This window comes from Trichoderma atroviride, chromosome 3 (assembly GCF_020647795.1).
Source record: "Trichoderma atroviride chromosome 3, complete sequence".
NCBI lineage: Eukaryota > Fungi > Ascomycota > Sordariomycetes > Hypocreales > Hypocreaceae > Trichoderma > Trichoderma atroviride.
In genome coordinates this window covers 3,155,787-3,180,787 of record NC_089402.1, presented here as the reverse complement: position 1 = coordinate 3,180,787, position 25,001 = coordinate 3,155,787, and the positions used below count along the sequence as shown (strand labels likewise).

The following is a 25,001-nucleotide window of genomic DNA, read 5'->3' as shown; positions in this document are numbered from 1 at the left end:
TGCTAACGGTATTAGACTCATGTTTTTGTTCTTATCCAATTAATGCTAACCAGTGAGATACATTGTTATGATTATGATCCTAGACGAGCTTTTTAAAGTAGATATGGGCTGCTACTATCACTGCTGTCCTGCTACGAAAGCCGTTCTCGCCGCTCTTTAGGCGTTAAGAATGGACTCCCACTCATCCTTGAAGATCTGAGTTTCATTGGTGTCATTGGAAGAAAACACCACGGCGATCTGCTCAAAGGTCTCGTTTGATGCAGCGCTCAGAGTCTCCTGCGTGGGGGTGCCTTCCAGTATCTTTTCCTTCCAGTTCTTGCCACCGTCTGTTGAGTGGCTGCGTGTCAGAACGCCAGTGGCATCGCTGATCCAGTAAAGCACCAAGGCTTCAACCTCCTTGTGAAAGAATGAGGTGGCCGCCAGGGGCGAACCGGGTCTGGCGTTGGATGTGATATTGTTGTCTGCAGTTTATCGTCAGCTTGGTCCTCTGCATGCAAACTCCTCGCTTGTATTGTAACCTACCGCTGCTACCCTTGACCTCTAGGCCATGGAGAACTTTGTCAGATGTCTGGAAGAATGCCCAGCGCTTTCCAGCCTTTTGTGCGTAGGCAGAAGCCAAGTTTGTCAGAGCCGGGGGCGAGCTTTGCTTCAAGAGGTTGCTTCCCTTGGCAATAGGGGCGCTGTTGGTGCCGTCGAGATCACGTTCATGGATGGCAGGGGGGGTCAGAGCTGCCAGACTATTGAGCATGCGTCATTGATCAGCGGAGACGTAGTGGTAGCTTACACGAGGAAATACAGCCAGCCCTTGTCCTTGCCGTTACCACTACCAGTCAGACGGTCGTAGTCGGTCTTGATGCTCAGAGACTGGATGACGGGACTGAGTAAAGAGATGTAGTCGTGATCACTGCCTGTAGTTTCATTTTTAGCGGACACGATGCCGTAGACTCGGATCTATTGCCGTCGGTTAGTACTCTCGAGCAAACAGTGCGTGTTCTAATGGAATGGTACTCACCCAGTCGCGCAATCGCAAGGCCGAGAGCCCTGAGCCGACCTTGATATTGCCCTTGGCACTCTCCTCCTTTTCCTGGAACACACTACCCCAACTACTGTCTTCGCCGGTTGTCCACTGGCGCAGGCCAAGGTTGGCCTTGGAGCTGTTGTAGTAGACTAGCAAGCGGTCGTTATTCTTAGCCAGAGGGTTCCAGATGAGAGCGTTGGAGGCCATTGTGCCGGATTTGATGGATTGTTCTTCACAGGAAAGGATGGTGATTCGATGGAGAGGTGATTGAGGATGATTCTTTGTGACCTGTTTCTATCGCGTCTTATATGCTATTTCGATAGCCAGTTACCCTGGCACAGTTGGAATATCAACGAGTCTTGGTTACAACATCACAGGACTGGTAGCAAGCTGAGCAACGACTCCATGCAGCGAAAAGTTGCCACAATGCATAGACGACTCGTTACTTTGTCAATGGCTCTGCGGTCTAGATCCAGCAGTCCGTGTCTAATTGAGCCAATTGAGGCTTTGCGGCAAGAGCTTTAGGTAGTTTGCCTGCGCAGTTTCAATAGTTTGTTCATCTAGTAAACGCCATAAAACGTGATAGCTGGCTATACGGGTGTGATGGTTCGGAGGATATGCGCCGGGATCTAGCTGCAGCAAAGGGCCAGCCAGCCACTCTCAAGGAATACAATGCGCTACTGTAGCAGATGAAATGAACTAGGCAGTATTTCCATCAGCAGTGCATGAGTACTGTACCGACAAGGACCACTTGCAAGGATTATGAACAGGGGTTCTTGTACGGAGTCTCTGCCACATGGCAACAACATACCCCAGAAAACATACATGTAATCTAAACTATTAAATAAATGAAATAATTTATTAGCGCAATAAAAGTATCAGTATATACATTTTTTATTTTTTATTAGTAATATATACCTGTATTAGCAAATATTATTCAGTTCAACATCCAGATATTCATCAATAACGTCTCCCGCTAATGAAATACTTGGACACGGAAGCGAATGGACCCCAAGGCACTATTCTATATTCAGCACCAGTTACATGGAGTAAACCGTGGCTTTCCGCGGCAACGGGAGGCGGGGACGGGAGGCGTTGACTAGAACTCAGCTGGAACGGCATGCATCAAACTAGCGACGTCTAGACTCCTGCCGGCTTCAGCTTGATGGTGAAGCTGCGCAGTGGTGTAGTCGAGGCCGGCTTTGCCCATTCCTCAGTGTAGCCCACCGTCACCTGCCGATCAAAGTTGTGGACGTTGACGAGTGGCAGGATGAAGCCGCATTCTCGGATCCGGTTGATCAGCACGCCCTCCTCGAGAGCTTTCTTGCTGCGCGGCTGGAGCTGTAGAAACATCGTGTCCGCTGTTGTCTCGGCAAATACGTTGAAGCGCAGGTTGCTCAGCATCGTGGGGCCGGGCCCCTGGTAATTGTCCAGCAGGTTGACGGTTCCGCTGTCGCGCTTCTTGCCGCGTGGGATCCTCAGCGTGATCCGTTTGAGCTTGTAGTCCTTGTAGAGAAAGCTAGAATCAATCCGCTTGATTGTAAACACCAGGTCCAGTGGCCCTTGGCCCGTCTGGAGCGGCCCGGACGGTGCGCCGATGGCGTGGACAGCGTACGCAAACTCGGGCCCTGTCGCGGCCCCTGTGTCGGCCTTTGGCAGCGTTTGTGCCGTGCTCGCAGCGGAGGAGGGTGTTTGCAGCAGCGTGGGCGTGAATTGAAAATGAGGCGGGATGGAAGAGTCGAGACTCTCCAACGCAATAAGAGGCAATGGATGATCCGGGATTGGCGCGGTGAAGGCTGCTGCTTGGATTGCCTCTTCCGATGCCTTCTGCATAAGACCAAGCAGCTGAAGCCCCTTTCGTCTTGGTGGCAGGTTAGGGTCTGGCTCCAAGGACTTGAGGCTTGATGTATCGCCGATACAGAAGCGATAGATGGGCATGCCGAGCTGAAACGCCGCCACGGCCGAGGTCATGGCAGTGTCGGTAAAGTCATTGGGCATCTTGTCTCTGAGCACGGCCACAACATCCTCAGCCCAGACACCCGCCAGGAGGAATCTGGCATCATTTTCAGCTCCCCACATGAATAGCGGCGGCCCAGACTCGACTGGACAGCCAGATGGCTCGTAGCGGCGCTCAGTGGTCCTTTCGAGCAGCGTGCTGGCAAAATCGTATCCGTCCTTCTCGACAGTGTAGGTGCGCTTGTACCTGATGTCGAGCCGATCTGGCGTGAGGCTATAGCCCAATGCAAAGGTCTGTTGATGCGGTGGCTGCGTGAGCGCGAGAACCGGCATCTCGTTGTCCTTGCCGGGGATTCTGTCAAAGAGACACAGAAGCAGCCCTTCGCCAATAATCTCTTGCCTGAGAATTGGCGCCCTTCCTGCCTCGGGCGCATCTTCGGGGATCGGCGCCTCAACCTTGAGGTCAGGAAAGCGAGAGACCAAGTCAGATCTCAGAAGCATCCCGTACGATGGGATTTGAGGCGTGTATCCTGTGGCTGGGTCGGTTGTTTCGAGATAGGTATTGATGGCCCCCTTGATCCTCCGTCGGATGTAGTCGTCCCTGGCGCCCATGTGGCTGCCGAGGCTCAGTGCCCCATCGATCAAAGCATCGAGCCAGTTGGCGTCGACGTGGAAAAATCGGATGCTCTCCTGTGGCAAGAAGCTTGGATCTGCAAGCAGGTATGGCGGTGGTATGCCGAAAAGATACATGCGGTCCATGATCCAGCCCAGGATGATTTTCCACTCGGCCGAGACAGAGTCGTTGAGCTCATTGTAGAGGCGTTGACCATCAGGGTATTCATTACCATTGTCATCTTTAGCCCCAGCAATGCGGCGGATATGCCGTTTTGCTTGTTTCTCACTCTTTTCTAGCATGACGGTATCATCGACAGCCAGTCTAACGGCTTCTTCTGTTAATGGGCGCCTAGCAAGCGGCGTTTCCTGAACCAGGCCTTGTTCATCCTGTCGCTCTTGGGTTGAGACCCTCTGAAGATCGTTTAAAGTCAAGATGGACGTTTTGAGAGACTGTAGGACATCCTTCCTACTCTTGTAGGCATTCGTCTCGCTGAGAACCTCCCGCTTTGCGCCGTCCAGACATATCCCATGAAGACTATTCCACAGCCGCGTGAGGGCTGTCGTGAAGGCAGCATCAGCAATTGCCAGCGACTTTCCCAACTGCCAAGCAGCCGAGTATGTAATGTCCATCATGCCCGTGTCACGGTCGAGGATCTGTAGGTCACTTCCACATCGTGACATGGCCGTCCATGCTGGCTCACCTGGAGCTACAGGTACCAAGGCAGCCCTGAGAAAACTGCTAGTCACCTCGCCTGTCCTTGTCCGGTGGCGTTGCATCGTGTATCCCTCTTTCATCCTCTTCCCGAGCTTTGCGCTGAGATTTTGGTTCTCCTTTGTTGCCTCCATTTTGTCAATCAAGGCCTGTGGTGCTCTGAGGAGGCCTAAGCCATTCTTGAGGTTCTCAAATTCAGCCTCGAGACTGACGCCACCGGTAGGGAGCACCGTGTATGTCCAGCTGTATAGCGATGAGATGGCGACGTATTGAGCAGCCGAAGATAGCGGAAACACCATGTTCTTCCATCCCTCGAGCGATACAAGGTGCACCATGGCAGGCATCTTCTGGTCTGCCGAGAGCGGCCCTGCCCGGTGCGACATTATGACGCTGAAGAGACCGTCCTTGTACCGGGCTGAGGTCGTCATGCCTGCAGTTTTGACGTGGCGGACATGAGCAAAATACTTGAACCGCGAGATATCAGCAGCGGCTTGGCCTTCTTTTGGAGCTGACAGAACTAGCTTCTTGCCCTCGTTAATGGTCGTTTCTTTCTGCTCATAGGTAGTAACAAGCTGCTGGAAGAGCTTTGGCTTTAGAAAAAGAGCTGTCGTCTTGCTTTTGGCGTCATCTGGCTGGGGAATTGGTGAGATGATGGAGCCTTGTTTGTTCAAGGCCTCAACGTCAGCACCTGATAGAGTCATAGTCAAGTCAGAGCTCTGCTTGATCGTTGTAGGCTTTCCTTGGGCATCCTTTGCCAAGTTTGTCACCATAAACGGCGAATTTTCTCCCTGGAGAAGCTCACTGGGGAGCTGAAGCTCATCTGGACTGAAGACTAAGAGGGCGAGCCAAGGCATGCGCTCCCGCCGCGTAGCGTCGTCTTTCTCAATACGCCTCTCCCACGGCAGATGAGGATCATTGAAGACAACGTGCGGTAGTGTCTCTGCTGTGGCGAGACCACCTGGTGCAGGATTGACCGAGAGTACACAGCCATCTGGCAGTGAGAACTGTGGCGCCTGGACTAGAAACTCCTTCGTTGTCGCCTCTGGCTTCAGTTCACGGCCTTGTTTCTCGGTTGCACTGCTGGCGTAGATGGTCTGGGTCGCTGTGATGGTCTGTTTCCCGCCGTCAAGCCGCGGGGGGAAGTACGAGTAGAGCTTCTGGTAACCATCGTGAAGCGGTTGTAGTCCAGACTTCTTGGACTCTGCGTCAGGGCCGTCGTCTTCCGACCCTGTGTCTGGAGCAGGTTCCTCAGCTGCAGCGGCGACGACTACAGATTTGCTGGCGATACCGAATGAAGCTGAACCTGCACATTCAGTTTGTCCCCTCGATTTGGCGACTTCATAAGCGTGCTGGAGCGTAAGGAAACGCAAGCCGCCTGGGAGAGTGTCTTCAGTCTGTAGTGAGGCCATAGTGCAGTGAGCTATGTATCTTGTGGAGTACCAATTACCTGTAATCCAGACGAGGTCAACATGAGGATCAGGCTTGGATGGGTTTGTGAAGCAGAATGACAAGCGCCTCGAAAACACACATTCAGGTTTATACCGCCACACCCTAGGCGTCTTGATCTGCATGAGATATTAGATAGCTCGAGGATTGGCTCCACACGGCTGACCGGGTCGATGCGGGCTCATCACACAATATTGGCTCAGCCAGCCACTGACCCCGGACTATTGAAGCCTGCTGCAGCAGTGCCATACATGCTCGTATGGGGCAAAACAGCTCTGAGAGGATACTCCTTGAGTTTAGCAGCTTGAAAGGGGTCATGTATACTACACTGCTGTGTAGTCGGGCAGTAGCATGATTCCACCATTGTGAATAGCACCTGATTGCTTCTTGCTTTTGTAATAACACCGTGAGCGTCACGGCAACAATCATCAATGGCTTCCAATACTAAGACATTTGTCGAATCCTATCACATCAATGTCGGACTTGGCGATAGTGCCATTCATGTTCTGGCGACAAAGGGCAACGGGTCCCAGCAACCAAAGATCGTAGCAGCTGTGTTGGTAGACGGCGGACTGGCGCGAGACGCAGCTGCGCAAAATATATCCGCCACGATCGAGGATATCGAGAGCCGATATGAGATCGAATTATTGCAGTTCCGCTCCGTCGTCGTGACGCACTGGGATGCGGATCATTGGAAGGGTATCAACAAGCTGCTTGAGAACGAATATCCAAAACACTTTGATAAAAATGGTCGATACAATCGCTTTTTCCATAAAAAACCGGTTGAAACGACCGTGTATGCTCCGAGCCTGTGGGCCGGGTCGAAGCCACAGAAAGACACTGGAGAGCCGGTGAAGAAGGTGAAGACAGAAGAACAGGGTATAACCATCTTGAAGGTTGACAATGGCTCCTGCTTTTCGTTCCGAGGCGTGCGACAGGCAAATGCGATGGTGGGCTCCAGCATCATCGGATACGACTTTTTTACCAACACGAAGCCGTCTGGGAACAAGACGTACTCTAATCTCAAAAAGTTCAAGGACGTAATAGGTACCAACACATCCGCCGTGGGAATGTACTGCGTGGCCAGCGATCTCGAAGTCATCGGGCTCGAGGAGCGACCGAATAGGAGGGGCATGGATCTAGAAGACAGTCTGTTCAACCAGCTGCCGACTGAGACGAATCAGCAGTCCATCGCCGCCATTATCCTCTGGAATAACATGCACGTTTCCCACTACTTTGCTGGCGATCTTGACTTCTGGGGGGAAACTCTGCTTGCAGAGTGGCTCCAAGAGAACCTCAAGTCCAACAAAGGTGGACACAACATCAGCTGCCTCAAGTCGAGTCATCACGGCGCTCGCAACTCGAATCCCCCCCAAGTTGTTTATGGTGACTAAACCTAAATATATAATCTTCTCCGTTGCGGATCACTACGGGCATCCTGGTGAGTTGCCTGCTTCTCCAATCTTATCCACTATACTGACACTCGCGAATGACTTTAGCCTGGGAAGTATTGCTAGTACTGTTCTTACTCTACACCTATCATATTCCTAATTCAAAAACTCCTTGCATTGCCACCTGCTATCCGTATTGGCTAGAAGACATTCACGGCCTGGACGGGCTGGAGGGGAACAAGATCAACGTGGACTCTTTGCTTCCGCCAAAGGAGATGGCGAAGCTCCCTCCGACACGCCGGAGGCATGCGAATCGATTCAATAAGTTGGTTGAGACCCTCTCCAAATCCGTACCAAGCGGCGACAACATATTTAACATCATCCGCCAGAGCTGCTTGAGAGGAAATATCTCTGACAACGAAAGCATATTTGAACAGATCGCCATCCACTTCAGCGAGCGGTTCGGCAATCTAATCCACGACCTCTGGCGGTGGGACAAACTAAATGGAACCATCGCCACTGAAGTCGTGTACATCGTGTTGACGCTGACCGATAACATTGACAACGACAGAATGCAATACAAGAGAAAGGACAAGCCGTATGACAAGAAAGATCAGATAGATCAGGTCGTCTTCGAGGAGGTAGCGGACGGTTATGGAGAAGAGGAGCCTTCAATCAACACGGAAAAGTCGACCAAGAAGACCAAGGTCTTCCAGAAGTGCCATGTTTTTGTAGACGGATGCAACAAGCCTACAGAAATGATTAGAAATACCGAGACACAAAATAAGATTAAAGAGCACGTCGAGGGGACGTCAACCCTTGGAAAAAGGTCGCTGTGGTCTTCCAAACCCCTTGACGAGAGTGCCGAGCAAGATAGCCCGCATCAAATCTTCATGCAGAGCCTCCAGGTCCCTCTTCTCGGCGCTCCGGTGGCCGTTCAAGCGAATAACTCTTCTCAGTCCACCCAATACGCTTACAGCATCCTAAGCAGCTCCTATGCCTCATCAGCAGCAGCTAGGGCTGAGTTCCTCGATTATACTGTTCTGGAAGTTGACGACTGGCTCGATGACTTCCTCCTGTCAATGAATCCAAGCATCATAAGACTGGACTCAAGCCTGAATTCAAGCCTTGATAAAGGATGGGCGCTTCTTCACGAGAATGACTACTTGGGGAAGTGGATTCGCACCGGCCTGGGTGGATCTCAAATGGCCGTCAACGGCGATGGGCCTGAGTTTCGCATCATCATGCCCAATGGCCTCATCTTTAGCACCGGAGAGGCAGCCAAGGCGCTGGGAACGGATGCCAAGATGTCAAGCGACGGCCTCTCACCATGGACTCGAAATGGCACCATGGTCTTTGGACTTGACCGTTTTAAGAGTGAGCCGAAATCCAGTAGCTGGTGCATCAGGGAAATACTATCTCTATTTCCAACAGACACCAGCTCCAAGATGGACCCTTTAGAGCTTATTTCGTCTATTGTAGTTGATAATTTGCTCGGCATGAGATGGACACTAGATCCTGCCACGTCAGAAGGGAGACGCAACGCCATCTGGGTTACACCTATTGCGAGCTACCGCACAATTCTGCGCCTCGCCTTCATCCCAGTCAAGGACAGCAGTCAACCTCCCTTATGCAACTTCTTAAACCAGTTCTTCCCTTCAGCAAATAAGGAAGATAATGCTGTGATTGACATTTCTGATATCCAGCTCATCTTCCGCAAAGCGTGCCTCACAAAGGAGAAAAAAGGACAGCGCACAACACTGGCCAGTACGCAATTCCTCACTCTATCCGCACGCATAATACTGCTTGGCCCCAAGTCAGAAGATCCTGCAAAGCCCAGAGCAAAGGTCACACCAAACATCAGCATCGAGCTCGCCAGCACCGGTGCCCTCGAACTCACCGTCAAGACTACACAGAGCGATGACAATTTTACCGATGTTGTGAGCGGTTGGTTGTCAAGGCTGTTTCCTGGCTGCGATACCACGTTTGACACGCTCATTGAGCAGAAGATTAGCCAAAACATCTGGTTCCGCAGGCTGACCATTGCGCTGAATCCTGATAAGTCCATCTCCAGAGCCTCAGTCGCTCTCGAGGTAAATGCCAGACTAGGTAATGGGTTAAAGCCAGATCAGAATCTGCCAATCATTTTCAAGGCAGAGTACACAAACGCTCCCGGAGCACAAAGTGATTGGTCCATCTCTGGAGATCTATGGCTGGAGACCAACACGAATATCCCATTACCACTCTTCAGCGAGTATGAAGAATATCGAAGTCTGTTGCCCTTAACACCAGATCCGGTACAGGCTTTAGAGCTCACAACTCTTTTCGCTTCCATGAGTGATGCCGACAACATTCCAGACTTGCCAAAAGGTATTCCCAACGCCATCACCGCGGCCGGCTTTCGTATTAACAAAGAGTCCATCTTCGTCAGCGGCACCATCAGCGACTGCCGGCATGTCCTTGAAGGAAGCAATGCTCCTCCTCTCAGACTTCAGGAGCTCAGTGTCGAAGCGCGATGGAACTGGAAACAAAAGGCAGTTCAAGTCGATCTCTATTTCTGGCTCAGCTTGAACCTCCCCAGCTGGTATGACGCTCCTGAGGGTTGTGCAGCCAATTCCCTCACAGGAAGTGTATCGTACAAATCTGGTGGGCAATGGAATGTCTCTGCCGAAGTTCGAGATCTAAACTTGGGTATGTTGTATGGCTTCTTCCCAGAAAGCGTCAAAGATACGCTCTTTCAGCTTCTCAAAGGAATTCGAATTGTTGACCTTGGGGTCTACTACTATTCACTGGGCGCCGGCCAGGGTACGGGGCTCCTTTGCGAAGGAAAATTGATGCTGGGAGATATTATGTCGTTGCAACTCAGCTACGAGTGTGACCCCGACGGCGGATGGAAGTTTCATGCAAGTCTTGGGCCAGATGACGAAATAATCGAACCAATTACCCTAGGCCAGATTATGAGTAGCTTCGTCGATTCATCTGACGCCAGCCTCTGTTCTAGCTTGCCAGACTTTCTCGCTAATACTGTGATTATTGGGGGCGAGGACTCGAACCCCAAACTTGAGTTCACTGTTGAGAATGACAAAGTGGTTGGGCCCAAAATGACTGTGACTGCAAGCATCATGGGATTTACGGTTGAGTTTGTCCAAATCAACAGCACTTCTCAAGTCAATAACTTGGAAGACAGGGGAGAGAAATCAGCTTCAGGGGGAAAACCTGGCAAGATCTTGAGGCTGTTCAAGGCCGTGTTAACCAAAATCCCAATGCCCCAGAGCATTCCTATACTCGATCACATGGATCAGCCTTTTGATGAGCTTGGGTTCTTCTGGATAAACCAGACAGTTACCAGGGACGAACTCGTTGAACTGGACGAAACCTTGGACATGCCAACCCCCCCCACCAACAAAAGAGTCGGAGACAGCCTCAGCTACTGGCAAAGCTCAAAAACCAACTCCTGGCATGACGGGCGGCTTTCATTTTGTCATTATTTCAAAGCAAAAGGTTGTTTTAGACTATCCCATTGGAAAACAGGAAAAGGCAGAGGATACAGATGACTCTTTACCAGAGGATGGACGGGTTAAAGTGCCGGGCGGAGATAAAACCCCATCTGAGCCCCCGAAGCAGGATGATGGCAAGGACAGTCAGTCGAGCAAGGCTAGCTACAAGAATACCGTTGGTCCCCTCAGTATCAGCCAGATAGGTTTCCGTTATGACGGCGGCACCCTTGCCATTCTGATGGATGCGGCTATTGCGTTCGGACCAGTGGCCCTCGACCTCATTGGCTTCACGCTCGGGCTGCACTTCAAGGGGGCCGACGGGTCGACAAAGAGTCTAAAGAGCCTGAGTTGGCATGACGTCGAAGTCTCTATTAGCGGCGTTGGTGTCAAGTTTGAGCGGCCGCCTTTGACTATCTCGGGAGCCTTCTTCCACGAGAAGACGGTGGAGAGTGACATGTATGCCGGTGGTCTGACGGTTGGATTCACGCCTTGGCTCTTCCAAGCCGCAGGATTCTATGGTGTTGTAGGGAATGTGAACGACGCCCACGCCTTCAAGTGTATCTTTGCCTACGCCATGTTGCATGGACCCATCATGAATATTGCCGGCTTCGCAGAGATCTCGGGACTCACGGGTGGCTTCGGCTACAACATTGATTTGACACTGCCGACATTGGATAACATCGTGAGCTTTCCACTGCTTACTCCGTCAGCGGAGTCTGTTCCGCCAAAAGAGCTGGCGAGGACCTTGGTCCCAGGTGGTGACCAGCGCTCTCCTTTCTTCAACCCACTCAACGGCGCAATGTTTATTGCGGCTGGATTTACGGTGACAGCCTTCCAGATGCTTGAGATGACGGCTGTCGTTGCCGTGCAATGGAGTCCGCGAGTCCAACTCGCACTGCTCGGTCTCGCCAAGTGTGACGTGCCGTCTATCAAGTCTCCAGTCAAGTTCGCCCACATTGAGCTCGGCATCATCGCCACTGTAGACCTAGACGCAGGTATCTTGAAGGTAGAGGCACAACTCTCGCCCAACTCATGGATTATTCACAAGAATTGTCATCTTACCGGCGGCTTTGCAATGTACTACTGGTTTGGTCCCGGCCAAACTGACTGGGTCATGACGATAGGTGGCTACCACAGCGCCTTTGTTGTGCCGGCGCATTACCCCCCGACCCGACCGACTACGAATTAGCTGGTCGATTGACAGTTCCTTGAGTGTGACGGGCGAAGCCTACTTTGCCGTCACTCCCAAGGTGTGCATGGGCGGCCTTCACATTAGAGCTGCCTTGTCTCTTGGTGCCTTGTACGCCTGGTTCGACGCGGCCGCCGACTTTCTCATGACATACTCTCCATTCCATTTTATTGCAGACGCCAATGTATCAGTTGGCGTGCGCTTCTCAATGGACATCTGGTTCGTCACCGTCCAGATCTCCGTGGAGATTGGTGCCCGCCTCTCTCTCATGGGTCCACCGCTACGAGGTATTGTTCACGTTGACTTTTGGGTCTTTGGCTTTGATATCGCCTTTGGCGATCCAGCTGGAGCAGCCCAGTCTCTTGATATCTCGTTCCAGGATTTCTGGGACCTGGTCACCCAGGCCGAAAGTAGCTCCTCCAAACGTGTCGAGGCCGGTGGGAAGGCCGCTCATCTCTTCTCCTGCAACAAAGGCCTCCTCGCCCAAGAAACTGAGAAAGACAGCAAACCGGATGACAAGGGTCTCGTCGGAGAAAAAGACAAAGATGTGAAAGCCAATGACACCTGGCTTGTACGCAGCGGCGTGTTCCAGTTCACCATTGAGTGTCAATTCGCAGTACAGTTGGTCACAGTCAACAATAAAAAGGCCCTCGAGCCTCAAAGCGTCACAATTGATGATATCTACGCTAAGCCAATGCGTCTCAGCGAAAGAATAGATTCGACGCTCTCGGTGACGATAGGAGGTCCTGACAACTCCACCAGCGTATGGAAGGCGACATCCGCATGGAAAGACGTTCCTCAAGCCCTCTGGGGACAGTGTACGTGAATTGGATCCTTTTTTTTTTTTTGTCGAATTTTCCCTCCGAGGAAGTTTCAGCTAACAGATCAAACAGATAAAGAATCTGAAGACCCTAATGTCTCCCGCCCAGGGAGTGACTTCTCCAACCTGCTCAACAGTGGAGGCAGCATGTGCCGCCTGATTATGGGCGTCGTCATAGAGGCGCCGATTCCGCAAGTCTCATTAGACAACATGCCCGAGTACTGTGTCGACAAGGCCATGAAGAATAACATCTTTGACGATGGAAACGAGCCGAAATTCCAGGAAAATGTGGATGAGAGTACAGCCTTTGCCCCGCTGCCGCGGACCCTAGGCGCAGAAAATTGGACGGCCTTGAGGGAGGCATGGGAGGCTTCGCCTGATCCCAGATTAGCCGTGGATATGTGGGAGGACATTTTCAAAACCACGGGGCTTGTTAAAACGAAGCCTACTAAGCTCATTGACCACAATGCCGATTTGTATTTGTCTGCTCCATTACTAGGCAAGACCTGGCCTAGAGAGGGGTTACAAAAGGACGATGAAACTGCGTTTCCACATATCGAGTGAAATTTATCCTTCATTTATGAAAGGAAGAGCAAGCTACATAAAACAAACAAAGCTGTGGGGTAGCCACAATAACTTCGATTTGCACAATAATATAATACGAACAGTTAAGTTGATACTGATATACTAAAGGCTGGGAGTAGAGAGTTTGGCCTTGAAAAACTTTGTTGAAGCTTTATCATGTCCTGTCTCAATAGATAGGTGTGTTAAGAGGAGACGATGTTCAAACTGGAAGCAAAGTTACTTGTAAATGGTACTGCTCATGTCGGAACTGACGAGGCTTCCAACAACTACTAAAAATTAAGTTATGTAACTCTAGATTTAGAGTCTTGAGATGCCACATATTAAAGATATTACACTTGAGAGAAGTGCTTGACGGGACACTCTTATTCTGACCCCTGATCTCGGCCTCAGCCGATGACAACCTTAATAAGGTGTGCCGTGTCTGGTGGGTAAAATCATGAGTTTCATATTTGCACAGACAAGACCTACATTACAAGCTAGGTTTACCCTTGAATTGCAATTGCCACACCCATACATACACAGAAATCCACACTAGGAAGGGATACCTCTATAAAATAACACATTATGTCACTATCAATACTTAACGTAGGCCAATTCCTTTAAAAACGCATTTCTAATGTCTCGAATTTAATAACATAAAGCCTTATAAGCCGGTTAGCTTATTACGTCGTTATCGCCCAGCTACGTAGCTGGATAACCTCATTGCAGCCCTCAGCCTATTAACGGCAGTAACAATCGCTGCAAGCCGTACCGTGAATTCCTTCCTTCCTCCTTGCGATCGGAAACTTGTTGTTTTTAAACTGCCTTCAATTAACTACACAATGCGCCAGATGATCCCACTGTACATATAATTACTTGTAGGCTGCCGGCGTGGCGCAGCGCGGGCACGGGCCTTATCTGCGCAAACAGAATATTTTTTATTCGTGCAGCTAGAAGCAAATAAAAGACTCAAAATCATGCCATGCCACTCTTGGACTCCCATAATTTTAACCTTCAACTTTTTCTAGTCCTCCCAGGCCCGACTTCTAGGTGTTATTTCCTTCTCATTATCTTGGTCTCAACACAACACGCTTCGTTTTCATCATGGCTTCCAATCAGGATGGGGAGCAAGCCCCCCTTCTACAAGCAACTCATCATGTCGACAATGCCAGAGAATCTGCGGTTGGCAATGCTCCTATATCGCGTCTGGCTATCATTGTTAAATGTCTTCTGTTGCTTGGCTTTGTGGGTATTGGAAAGACACTCATTATACGACCAATAAATCAGATACAAGAAGACATTTTATGTCACAAACCCAACATGAATGGCACAAAGGTTTTAGACAACTCCACTTGGGGTCACGACGAATTGTCTCTACTTCGAGGCTGGATAGCGGCTTCCGAAAATATCATGAGTTTCTTAACCGCTGCACCGTGTGGTATGGCGGCTGATATATATGGACGTAAACGAATACTCCAGTTGTCTATTGCTGGTACCATCTTGGCGCAGGCATTTGACGCGGTAATATGTACGTGGATATATACCACGCTATATTCGAATACGTTTAAACTGACTAACTGACTGACCTTATCACACTACAGGTCGATTCCCAGAAACGTTCCCAATCCACTTGATGGGGTTGAAGGGACTTTGGGCTCTATTAGGGGGTGGTAGCACCGTTTTTTCGGCCATGATATTTACTATATCAAGTGACATCAGTCTAGATACGCAAAGGTAAGGTGATCATATTTTCCTCGTCTACCTCTCGCGCGAATTATTAACATCCTTGGCTGGTCAACTATATTCTTTTATCTTACGGGTGCTGCAATATCGAGTGAACTGCTCTCCTATTCAGTATTGCTGGTTCTTACATACGCAGGCAGCTGGATTTCCATATACGCCGGGTTTGGTTGTCTAGTTGCGTCGTTCTTGATCACGCTCTCCTTGCCAGAGACTCGCGTACCAGGCCTCAGGAGTGATGACCCAATGGTAATATCTGAGACACGAATCCCTTCATCTTACAATTTCCGACTCACCCAGTTCCTAACGTCAATGGCCGGGTTAACCCATCGTGCTTTCACCGAGAACAAGAAGCTAGGCATGCTTATATTATTCTGTGCATTCACCACGACGGGCAGCAACGTACCACTCCTTGTCACCCAGCAATCTTCACAGCGACCCGACTCCGTAGACATACCAGTTAGTTTCACATGTTTTGCGAAAGGCATCTATGAACAATCTTCCATCGCTGACCACCTGACATAGATATTGATATCGATATTTTATTCCAGCATTTTGAAAGTCGTTTTGTTGACCATGATACTACCGCTGACCAGCCGCTTCCTGATCGAAAAACTACGCTTTAGCCCACTGAGAAAGGACATATCTATCTCACGGGCTAGCATTGTAGCTCTTGTGGCCGGATCTTTGGGGATAGCAATTGCAAAACAAGCCCAGTCAACCATAAGGGTCGCAGCCATCTACGTCTATGCTCTTGGATGTGGCTACAACCCAGCGATGTATAGCCTCGTTGGCTTTCTGTCCGGGGGCCATCATATTGGCATATTGTATGCACATATTGGCGCAATGCAAAGCATAGGCACCTTTATAGCCGGCCTAATGTTTGGGGCCTCGATTGAGATTGTGCCATTTATTTTCACAGTTATGTTTCTGGCTGTTGTTATAGGTACCCTATTTTATTTAAAGTTGGAAGAGACAGAGGAAGGGGCCCCAATTTGGATTAATATGGATGATCTTGAATCGCATAGAAATTCGTAGAATAGCTTTTAGGTATTTGGTTAGAGTTGGAAAATTTCATTTGATGACGACTGAGCTCAGAATTGACTTTCCAGAACCGGCTACAAACTGTCAGTTGGCGATTTTCAAGCATCCCGTAACTTATTTATTGAGTGCCCATTCGTAGACGTACCCTTTCCATGAAGCCACAGAATAGAAGAGGGTGGCTCGTCCCAAGTCTAAGACTCCTTGCTCTCTCTCGTCAGCCACTCGCCTGTACCAGCTCCATGCTTGTCGCGAGAATTGTTGGATATGTCGGAAAGATCAACATCACTGAGCTGATTCAGCAGTTCTCGACGGCTGTTCTCAGTTTGAGCACGCAAAACTGCAGCGCGCGGGCTTGATAGATCTGTGCTAATCTCGCCCCACTGATGCAAAGACTCTAGGCGCCGTCTCTCAACATCTAAGCACTCCTTGTCGTATCTGGAATCCCGCCAGAGCGCTTCTATAATGGTGAATCTGTGCTGCCGGTCAAGGATCTTTCTTAGCAGTTTGTCCCAGTCATCTCACCTGACAAGGTCTAGCCCTAGTCGGAAGGTGTCATTGTTGGTATGGTAGCAGTAGCTCGTTGCCTGGAATCTCAAGATCTCTCTAAATAGCATCTCCAAACTATTTTTATAATCCTGGTGGGGTAATGGAGATATTTATTGATTGCCTTGATTGCGAGTTCGAGCCTTCGCCCCGTGACTCGTCAATGAGTTAATCCACTCCACCGGCGGCGAGTGGCATAGGCGTGTGATGGCTGCAAAAGGCGCAAAGACTACTACTACCCCAAGGCCTGTGATGCACATAAACTCATGAAACATGTTGCATTATTGTCTGAATACATGTACTTAGGCTTATTTAAGACATCTTTGTTACTCATGGCTTCACACGTGGTGCTCCTGGCTCACTGCCCTCCGGCACAGGCACCAGAGCTGACCTTGTGTAGATATGTCTGGCACCCTCCAGATTGAAGCCTTCGACGCAGCCACCTTTGACCGCAAGTGAGGGCCTGGGTGTACCGTCTTTGAAGATAACCCGATGCAAGATACGAACGCCACACCCTTTGCAGAAATAGCACTCTACTGTGTTGCCGGAATCTGCTCGCCTGGCCCACATGCCAATATGTTGTTGTAAGTCTTTGGGGAATGGCCACATGCCCTCAGATGGGAAGATGGCAGAGGTACCAAATGCAGAAGTCGATTGTTTCTGGCACTCTGTACAATGGCATACATATTTGCTGAGGGGTTCAGCGCGCGAGGCTGTGAGGGAAATGGTGCCGCATTGACAAGTAATCTTTGGATTTTCGCTTAATTTTGGGGGCATATTAGAGTGGTAGCGATTAGTCGTTGATGAGGTTGGATGTGTCATTCCCTTAGAGTGACTCATGAGATACGGGCGTAGTAGTGAGCTGGTTGGTGGCCGCAATGCGGTCCGCTGCCGAAAGGCAAGTAGTAAATATGCTTTTGAGGAGATCATTGAGAGTAAAAGAGTTAAGACTGATTAGGTTCACGATACATGATCAAACCGTAGATAAATTCGTTGGTGAGAGGCATTGGTTTCGCGATGTAGCTAAATGCTGACGAACTGTCCAATAGAGAAGGCACCATGGAATAACGTTAATCCTTTAAAGCCTAATGAAAACATTGAGGTAATTTATTTTTGCTAATTGAAAGATAATAAAATGTATTAAAGAGAGTTCAATAATTTCTGGAATGGAAATCTAGATAGTGTCACCCGAACACAAGATTTCCAGTTTAAACCGTGATTATGGAAACAATATGGATCAAGAGAAACTAAAGAAAACAAATTGAAAATAAGCTAAAATAAGCCCCCCCTCTCACTTTTCCTCAGACTTCCTACTGACTCCCTGGGTTTTCCATTTTAATCTTCAAGACTCTGAAGACTCGCTGGTTGCTTCTTTTAACTCTCATGCGCTTATTGGTGACTGTGTTCTTTCTTTCACCTCTTTCGAACTCATTCGCCACTCCGTGTCGATGAATGTTCGCTGGGACGGCGAGCGCTTGTGGCAGCAGTGCCCACGCAAACAAAACAAGCAGGCTGCGGTATAATTGATCAAACGCTCTACCGAAAATTATTATAACTAAAGCCTCGTGAAAACGTCGACCCGGTAGAGCATACATGAGTTTATAGAAACGCGGCGCCAAAGGATAGCATGTCGATACGGAAGCATTGTTGAGGAGAACCCACATAATAATGGCGAATGGCACACAAACAAAGGGCAGGAATGCCGTGACGATATCCATTAACTTGAAGGGGATTATCAGGTAAAGCCAGCCTATCATCCAGATAAGGGCGAATTGTACACCAAGGCCCAAGTCTTCTTCATACGCAAAGATGTATGCCGCCCAACATAAAGCTCCAAGCAACGAAGCTATAGCGCAGAATAAATCGCGTATCGTGCCGTTTGTGCGGATCGAGAGACGGGAGGATCTGGCTTGCGGAGTTGATAGCCATGATAGAGAAAAATTGCTGCATTGCGTTCACGGCGACTGAAGCTGGATTGTAAAAGACTCGTGCTCCCTGATTTGTTGGTTTATTATTGATCGAAGACGTGACAACTGGGTTGTAAAAGTCTTCAAGGCATTGGTGTCAGAAGAATTAAGGGTGTGAGAGCTCCAGTGCCGTTTATGTCAGGGGACGGGCGGCGGAAGAGAAGAGACCGTATATCCTCGGAGAGACCTCTTCGTCACGGGACGCGGAAATCTCGGAATGAGGGATGAAAAAGGCTTGATTTTCTCTAACAAAAAAACAATAGAGGCTAGCTAGCTATATAGTCATGACGACCGATCAGGGACTTCCTTCCTCCGGGGATATTAGACAAGCATCCCCTAACAGTATGACTGGTAGATGACAATTTACTTGCCGCGATTAGTGCCTTAAATTTTAGTTTGATTGACCCTTCAGAGTGCAGAAGGAAACGCGCTTCGTTCCAGATGTAGCGGATCGTGTCGGTGTTGTTGTACCTACCTTAGTTGATTGATACCTGACCGCTTCGAAGCGCAGTATCCAGCCGATCAGATGCGCCCTAAATGGTATAAACAGCCCGCGATATGTTCCAGTACACACCGCGCCTTTTAATGATGCTTCTCTTGTATACTTGGATACTGGGTGTACCTGAAGCGTCGGGAATGAGTTGCCCTTGAGTTGATCGTAGGCTGCAAATAGTGACTCTTCAATCAAACCGTTAGCATAATGCACCGTTAGGATATGGAGACGATGAAACTTGTTTCCGATTCCATATTGCGATCCATAAACAAGTGACAAGGCCAGGAGAAATACCAGCCGTACCGCAAAGAAACCGATTTCCACAGTGAGAAAGAGTGTCTCCATTGGCCTCGCCAGGCTTGGAGGACCATTTGAAGTCTTCAATTCCTTTGTAATCTTTACTATGATCAATTCCTTTGTAAGCTTTACTATGATATGCGATATAGGCCTCAAACAAATAATAAAGTTTTGAAGGGCAAAGAGCGAAAAACAGCACACGCATATCACTGTCCAGAATATATACTGTCGAAACTGTTTATGCGGGAACCTAAGGAAGGACCAAGATCTAAGTCTAAGACCTAGAAGCCAAGGTATTGATAGTATAGTCAAATTAAACCAATTTTCAATAAAATTGAGCATATTATATAATATTAGAGGCAATTTGAGTGTCGATATAGTTGTGGATCTATCCAGAAAGACATAGCCGGTAGCTCACTAAGTACAACGTCCTGTGCAGCTTTCGGTATGTTTCCGATACCTAGCCTACAGGGATTGTTTGGCTGATTACAACAGAAAGTTTTCAATCTACTTTGCCATGCTTTATGCTGACCCTAGAAAATCACGAGGCCGAAATGAACAGCAATTGCTCCTTGTGGATGGATGTAGACATGGATGTAGACATGGAAAGGAGGCGGCATTTTCACTGCATTGACAAGGTGAGATATACGAGGCTTCAACTGCTCGAATAGAGTACTAAAATATATCTCGCAATGGAAAGCTAACGGAAGTATCTGGTAATCGCTTCCAACGCCGACCGGATTAAAATATGCATCATATGAATTGAATCTGCCATTTCTTTTGCCTTGCAAGTATATAATGGGGTTATTTCACGAAACTGTCTTGCAACTATATGTCGCACACAAGCGATTATCCAGCAGCTACGTTAGTAATAACCGGACATTATTCGTTGACAATACATGCTCACCGATCTTATCGTAAAGGCTTAGGACAAGTCTTTGCGTTCAAACTCAACTCAATTGCCAAATTATTAAACATTCTAAACACAAATTGCTTAATCACAATAATGGGTGAGATTAATATATCGCTGCTACTCGGTATATGCATGGTCATTGAACCATCTGATTGCTGCATACTTGTTAGAGCTAGATCTATGTAGCTTCAGACCGTTTGAGCAAAATTTTCTCACGAAACTGTGGCTTGAGTCCGCTTCAGTTGGTGATAGCAAAGAGTCCATCTGAAGGATTGGCATCATCCAGACTAATTTAGGTCGCTTCAAACTTACATGGGTAGCCCAGGATATGGGGGAAGCCGGTACATTCGTTTATGCTCCATTATTGCGCACCCAATCGCGTTGAAACAATGAATAAGCTCAAGACATTAAGAGTAGCGAGTACAAGATACTTTTTCCTTCATGGGCCTCTATTTTGTTATGCCATTTTGTAAGAGTTTGGCGTACTTCAATTAGGCAGGTCTTCTACCAGTGGCATTGCAGAAGGTTGCGAGAATGCAGTATTTCCAAAAACAAAAATGCTACTTGAGATGGTAGACTTGATTGACTCCATGTCATCCGTATCTCCCGTGGCTGTCACATCACCTATGTCGGAATAGATTCCGCTTTCTTGCTCGGAGATACCGCAACACCTCGGAATTATCGTATACCTTCTTTAGGCATTTGATTTGCAAGTATGACATTCTAGTTATTGTATTAAATAGGCTGAGACGGTTAGCTGATACTTCTTTAGTGCGCCTTTTTGATCAATAGGTAGTAACATCACTCTTTAGCTGCATATCTGGAGGATCTGAAATCTCGACCCCGCCCAGTTGTAGTGACATTTGAGGCAAATTTTACACTTCGATAGTGGTTTCGTACTATATATCAACAATGACATTGAAAAGGACAAATTGAATATCATACCATCGTGTGAGGCTCTGGTATGAGTTAGCTTTGAGTACTCCTAAACTCATCTGAGCAACTTGAACAATTGAGTATATACAGACATACTAAACGTATGCAAAATGTGTGCAGATTCTCCCTCATTTGTTTATACCAACTATTACTTAATATTGTCAGCTTAAGTAGGTATTATGTAGTATGAATAGAACTAAGGTTTGATGACCCGCTAAAAGTTTTAAGTGTGCAAGAAACTCGCCTGTTAGTCTCATCCTTCGAGCCACAGCTTCTTGAAACCCTATTCCATACCTAGAGAACAAGTCGGAACGTTCAACCGGACTATTGGCCACTATGGGCCCGCTACCTTACGACTAGGAGAGACGGTATAAACAGGATGGAGAAGAGAGGTGCCGACGTTCCTAATTAGGCAAAGTATAGTAACATATTCAAGTGGACCGTTCGTCGATAGAGCCAATGATATACTGGAAAAAGATCTAATCTAATCTGATGACACGGGTTATCCATCTGATAAGATCAGAATCAGTCCATCGTTAGCTAAAATATTGAGTCACATTCGGCGCGAGGCATTTAATACGAGATCTAGAACGTCGATCAGGCCCATATCTGGGACTATGCCTCCACTTCAATGAAGGTTTTTTTCTGAGCTGAACGTAGTCTTCCAAAGCCTGTGAATAATGGCGAAAGGGCGTACTAGCCCATTGGAAATGGAGTTTGGGCTATGCATGAAGGTTGACTAAGTGGAATTGAGAGCCCTCAGTTGCGGGAAGAAGGACTTTGGCAAAGAGAAAAATTCGACAGTGATGTTAGCGGATACATGCATGTGATTCACAGCCGGAATCTGTACTATATATTACTACTTCGCCATGGAAAATGCCAAGCTGCCAAGCTGATCGTGTGACTCCCGGTACCGAAATCTGATAGGATCTCGCACATATACCGTGGAATAGGCCAGCGCTTGAGAGTTTAGTAACTTTATGGCCATGATAGCCGTGAGACATCTGATCAGAGTCAGCTTGGCTCTGGTTGGCTTATTTCCATGGCTTGGACTATCACTTGATGTCGCTATCCACCAGGAATGTGTTGCCGCTGTTTTTGGTATTATCGGAAATCTCAACTTTGAAGGCGTCGGTTACGGTGAATACTATTTGGGACTTTGCCAAAACCCTCTGAAAGCCACTTCTGTCTACGCTATTTCTAGGGCATATTGCCCGCCAAATGACCTAGATACCGGGTTCACCTACTTCGGCTTGGCCTGTCAGACCTATGGCAGCGTGGAACTCATCCCAGAAGCAGACCTAGCTGCTAATTTGACTGCTCAAGCAGTTAACAGCTTTCCTATCCTTGATCAGGATGATCCGAGGGTTTTGACTAACCTTACGACGCCAATTCTGATCTCGAGAGAGTGGTTTGAATTGGGTTTCCGCACAGAGGTACGCTTTCTCCATTCCAGTTCTTCCAAATCCATTGTCTCGCTGTCTAGGAGAATTACTAAGATTATACAGGACACGTGGGATTATGAAGCCCGAACGCATGCTGCCTATGGGTGAGATCTAGTTCCACCATCTTACACCTTCAGTCTTGTAGATGAGTGAATGTTAACATTTACAATATGACAGATACGCAATGTATGGTTTCTGGGGCGGTGTTCTCGTCATTGGATTTCTGCATCGAATTATCACCTTGATCAATGAAAGCCGGCTGTCACCGTCATCTATCGGCCCCGAGGACACGGGAAGAGCAGATAGTCGCGAGAAACAAACTGAAAAAAGCCGTCTATTTGTATCGATGTACTCATGGATCCGCAAAAACCTTATTACTCCAAGCGCTCTGCCTCCATATCGCCGCCAGTCTTTGTTCGGATGCACCATACCAACTCGCATCGAGGTATTCATCGTCTTGTCATATTGGGTCGTTAGTTTCATACTTTGTTGTGTAAACTACCGAGGATTCAAAGGCAACCTTTAGTAAGTACCTATATGAATGAGAAGTAAAAAACACTTTATGAAGTCCAGAAGGCTGACATGGATTAATGAAAGCTGGTCTGCCGTTGCTCCTCAGATATGGCGATATATTGCCGACCGAGCAGGCATCATGGCTTATTCCAACTTACCCTTGATGTGGATGTTCAGTGGGCGTAACAACGTTTTCATCTGGCTAACGGGCTGGCAATTCTCTACGTTCAACCTCTTCCATAGACATATCGCTCGCGTAGCGACTTTGCAAGCTATCTTCCATTCCATTGCATATACGGCTTTCTATTTCACTTCAGGCGATAGTAAGTTCATATCCATGCTCAAAATGCTGTTATAGAAACCATTTATTAATGTGATCAAATCTAGCGGTTGATTACCGAGCATCGTTCAAGGAGGCTTGGTGGTGTCTAGGAGTCGTGGTAAGATAATGTTTTTGATCGGCAGTTTTTCAAGATCCCTGGTATTTATCGCTATATATACTGACTTTGATTGACTCTAGGCAACGATTTCAATGAGTTTTATTGTTCTCTTCTCTTTCAGTTGGTTCCGTCGCAAGATCTATGAGTCTTTCCTTCTGATCCACATCGTTTTATCTGTCGTGTTGATTGTCGCTCTTTTCCAGTACGTATTACCAGATCAATGATGCGAACCAACGTCTACTATGTACTAATGACGACTAATCACAGCCACACGTCCATATTTGATGGGGAATACAATCCTTATTTATGGCCTCTGGTCGCCATTTGGAGCTTTGATCGCTTCCTAAGGATTGTTCGAGTAGTCTATTGCAATCTCCACGTACGACTGCGCAAAAAGGCACTCCATCGTAGTGTTGCCGCGATATCCTACGACCAGGACGCCAATATCGTCCGTGTCGATATCAACACGCACGTAAAGCCAAAACCCGGTCAACACTATTATCTCTACCAGCCTTTCCGCTTTACTGGCTGGGAAAACCATCCTTTCACTTTAGCATACTGGAGCCAGTCCACGGAAGAAACTGCCCAGATTCAGACTGGTTCCCCGGCCACAAATAACGCAACAAATCCGCCGTCGAGAATTCATGCAGTCGCTGAAGACGAGTATATTCTCTCTTTCTGGATTCGCCCCTATGATGGCTGGACACGCCGTCTTCGTGATATGTGTCTAAAGTCTCAACCTACATCCAAACTCTCTTCGGTCTCCAGACAGGCTATCCTCCTTGAAGGCCCTTACGGCATGGCCGAGCCACTGTGGGCGTTTGACGAGGTTCTTCTTATTGCAGGCGGGTCTGGTGTTGCGGCCATGATACCGTATATACTTGATCATGTCTCACGGGCCGCTGCAGGCCAAACGCGCATACGTGGACTCACGCTGGTTTGGTCCGATCGTAAACAATCTTATCTCCGTCGGATTGGTCAACAGGAACTCGCGGCAGCACTTACACGGGACGACGTCAGATGTATCTTTTACTGCACAGATTCCGCAAAAGCTTCCATCGACTCTTTACCATTACCGTCTCCAGATGAAATCTCAATAGAGAACACATGCAAAGAGACGAAAGAATGCGGTGTGCTCAAAGATAAAGAGGCAGCTGAAGACATACACGAGGCCGATTCTTTAATTTTCAGGACGGGCAGGCCTGATATTCCGATGCTCATTGAGAGTGCAGCGGCTTCTGCTATCGAGTCTGGATCACGGCTAGCTGTGATGGCGTGTGGCCCCGGTGAGTTGGCAGATACGGCCAGGGAAGCGACACATCGGGCTATGCAGAATCATAGCAATTCTGTTGAGTATTTTGAAGAGGCGTTTGGATGGTAGTTTTTATCCAGGGAGTTTTGTATACATGTATTATCTAAAAGTTTTTTTTTTTTTTAGTTCCCACAAGCCGTAGTCTCAAAA

At 48.3% G+C, this 25,001-nt stretch overlaps 6 protein-coding genes across 6 annotated transcripts; 4 read left to right on the top strand and 2 right to left on the bottom strand.

Annotated features, from left to right (window-relative positions):
• Positions 1 to 78: 78 nt before the first annotated feature.
• Positions 79 to 1,225, bottom strand: TrAtP1_006308 (uncharacterized protein; the record flags this gene model as incomplete). Its single annotated transcript, XM_066113064.1, has 4 exons — positions 79 to 461; positions 523 to 737; positions 785 to 951; positions 1,013 to 1,225. 4 exons carry the CDS (start codon positions 1,223 to 1,225, stop codon positions 157 to 159), a joined length of 900 nt encoding a protein of 299 aa, XP_065969150.1. The 3' UTR covers positions 79 to 156.
• A 933-nt stretch (positions 1,226 to 2,158) lies between these two features.
• On the bottom strand, positions 2,159 to 5,710 carry TrAtP1_006307 (uncharacterized protein; the record flags this gene model as incomplete). The annotated part of the gene is made up of 1 exon (XM_066113063.1): positions 2,159 to 5,710. One exon carries the CDS (start codon positions 5,708 to 5,710, stop codon positions 2,159 to 2,161), a length of 3,552 nt encoding a protein of 1,183 aa, XP_065969149.1.
• A 468-nt stretch (positions 5,711 to 6,178) lies between these two features.
• On the top strand, positions 6,179 to 11,824 carry TrAtP1_006306 (uncharacterized protein; the record flags this gene model as incomplete). Its single annotated transcript, XM_014082929.2, has 4 exons — positions 6,179 to 7,058; positions 7,247 to 8,515; positions 8,573 to 10,479; positions 10,550 to 11,824. The coding sequence occupies 4 exons, from the start codon at positions 6,179 to 6,181 to the stop codon at positions 11,822 to 11,824; spliced, it is 5,331 nt and encodes a 1,776-aa protein (XP_013938404.2).
• A 67-nt stretch (positions 11,825 to 11,891) lies between these two features.
• TrAtP1_006305 (uncharacterized protein) lies at positions 11,892 to 13,208 on the top strand (the record flags this gene model as incomplete). Its single annotated transcript, XM_066113062.1, has 2 exons — positions 11,892 to 12,642; positions 12,718 to 13,208. The coding sequence occupies 2 exons, from the start codon at positions 11,892 to 11,894 to the stop codon at positions 13,206 to 13,208; spliced, it is 1,242 nt and encodes a 413-aa protein (XP_065969148.1).
• A 1,320-nt stretch (positions 13,209 to 14,528) lies between these two features.
• TrAtP1_006304 (uncharacterized protein) lies at positions 14,529 to 15,480 on the top strand (the record flags this gene model as incomplete). Its single annotated transcript, XM_066113061.1, has 3 exons — positions 14,529 to 14,736; positions 14,810 to 14,942; positions 15,474 to 15,480. 3 exons carry the CDS (start codon positions 14,529 to 14,531, stop codon positions 15,478 to 15,480), a joined length of 348 nt encoding a protein of 115 aa, XP_065969147.1.
• Positions 15,481 to 21,728: 6,248 nt separating this feature from the next.
• TrAtP1_006303 (uncharacterized protein) lies at positions 21,729 to 24,984 on the top strand. The gene is made up of 7 exons (XM_066113060.1): positions 21,729 to 22,577; positions 22,650 to 22,690; positions 22,764 to 23,111; positions 23,184 to 23,422; positions 23,487 to 23,539; positions 23,620 to 23,741; positions 23,807 to 24,984. The coding sequence occupies exons 1-7, from the start codon at positions 22,122 to 22,124 to the stop codon at positions 24,918 to 24,920; spliced, it is 2,373 nt and encodes a 790-aa protein (XP_065969146.1). The 5' UTR covers positions 21,729 to 22,121; the 3' UTR covers positions 24,921 to 24,984.
• Positions 24,985 to 25,001: the final 17 nt, after the last annotated feature.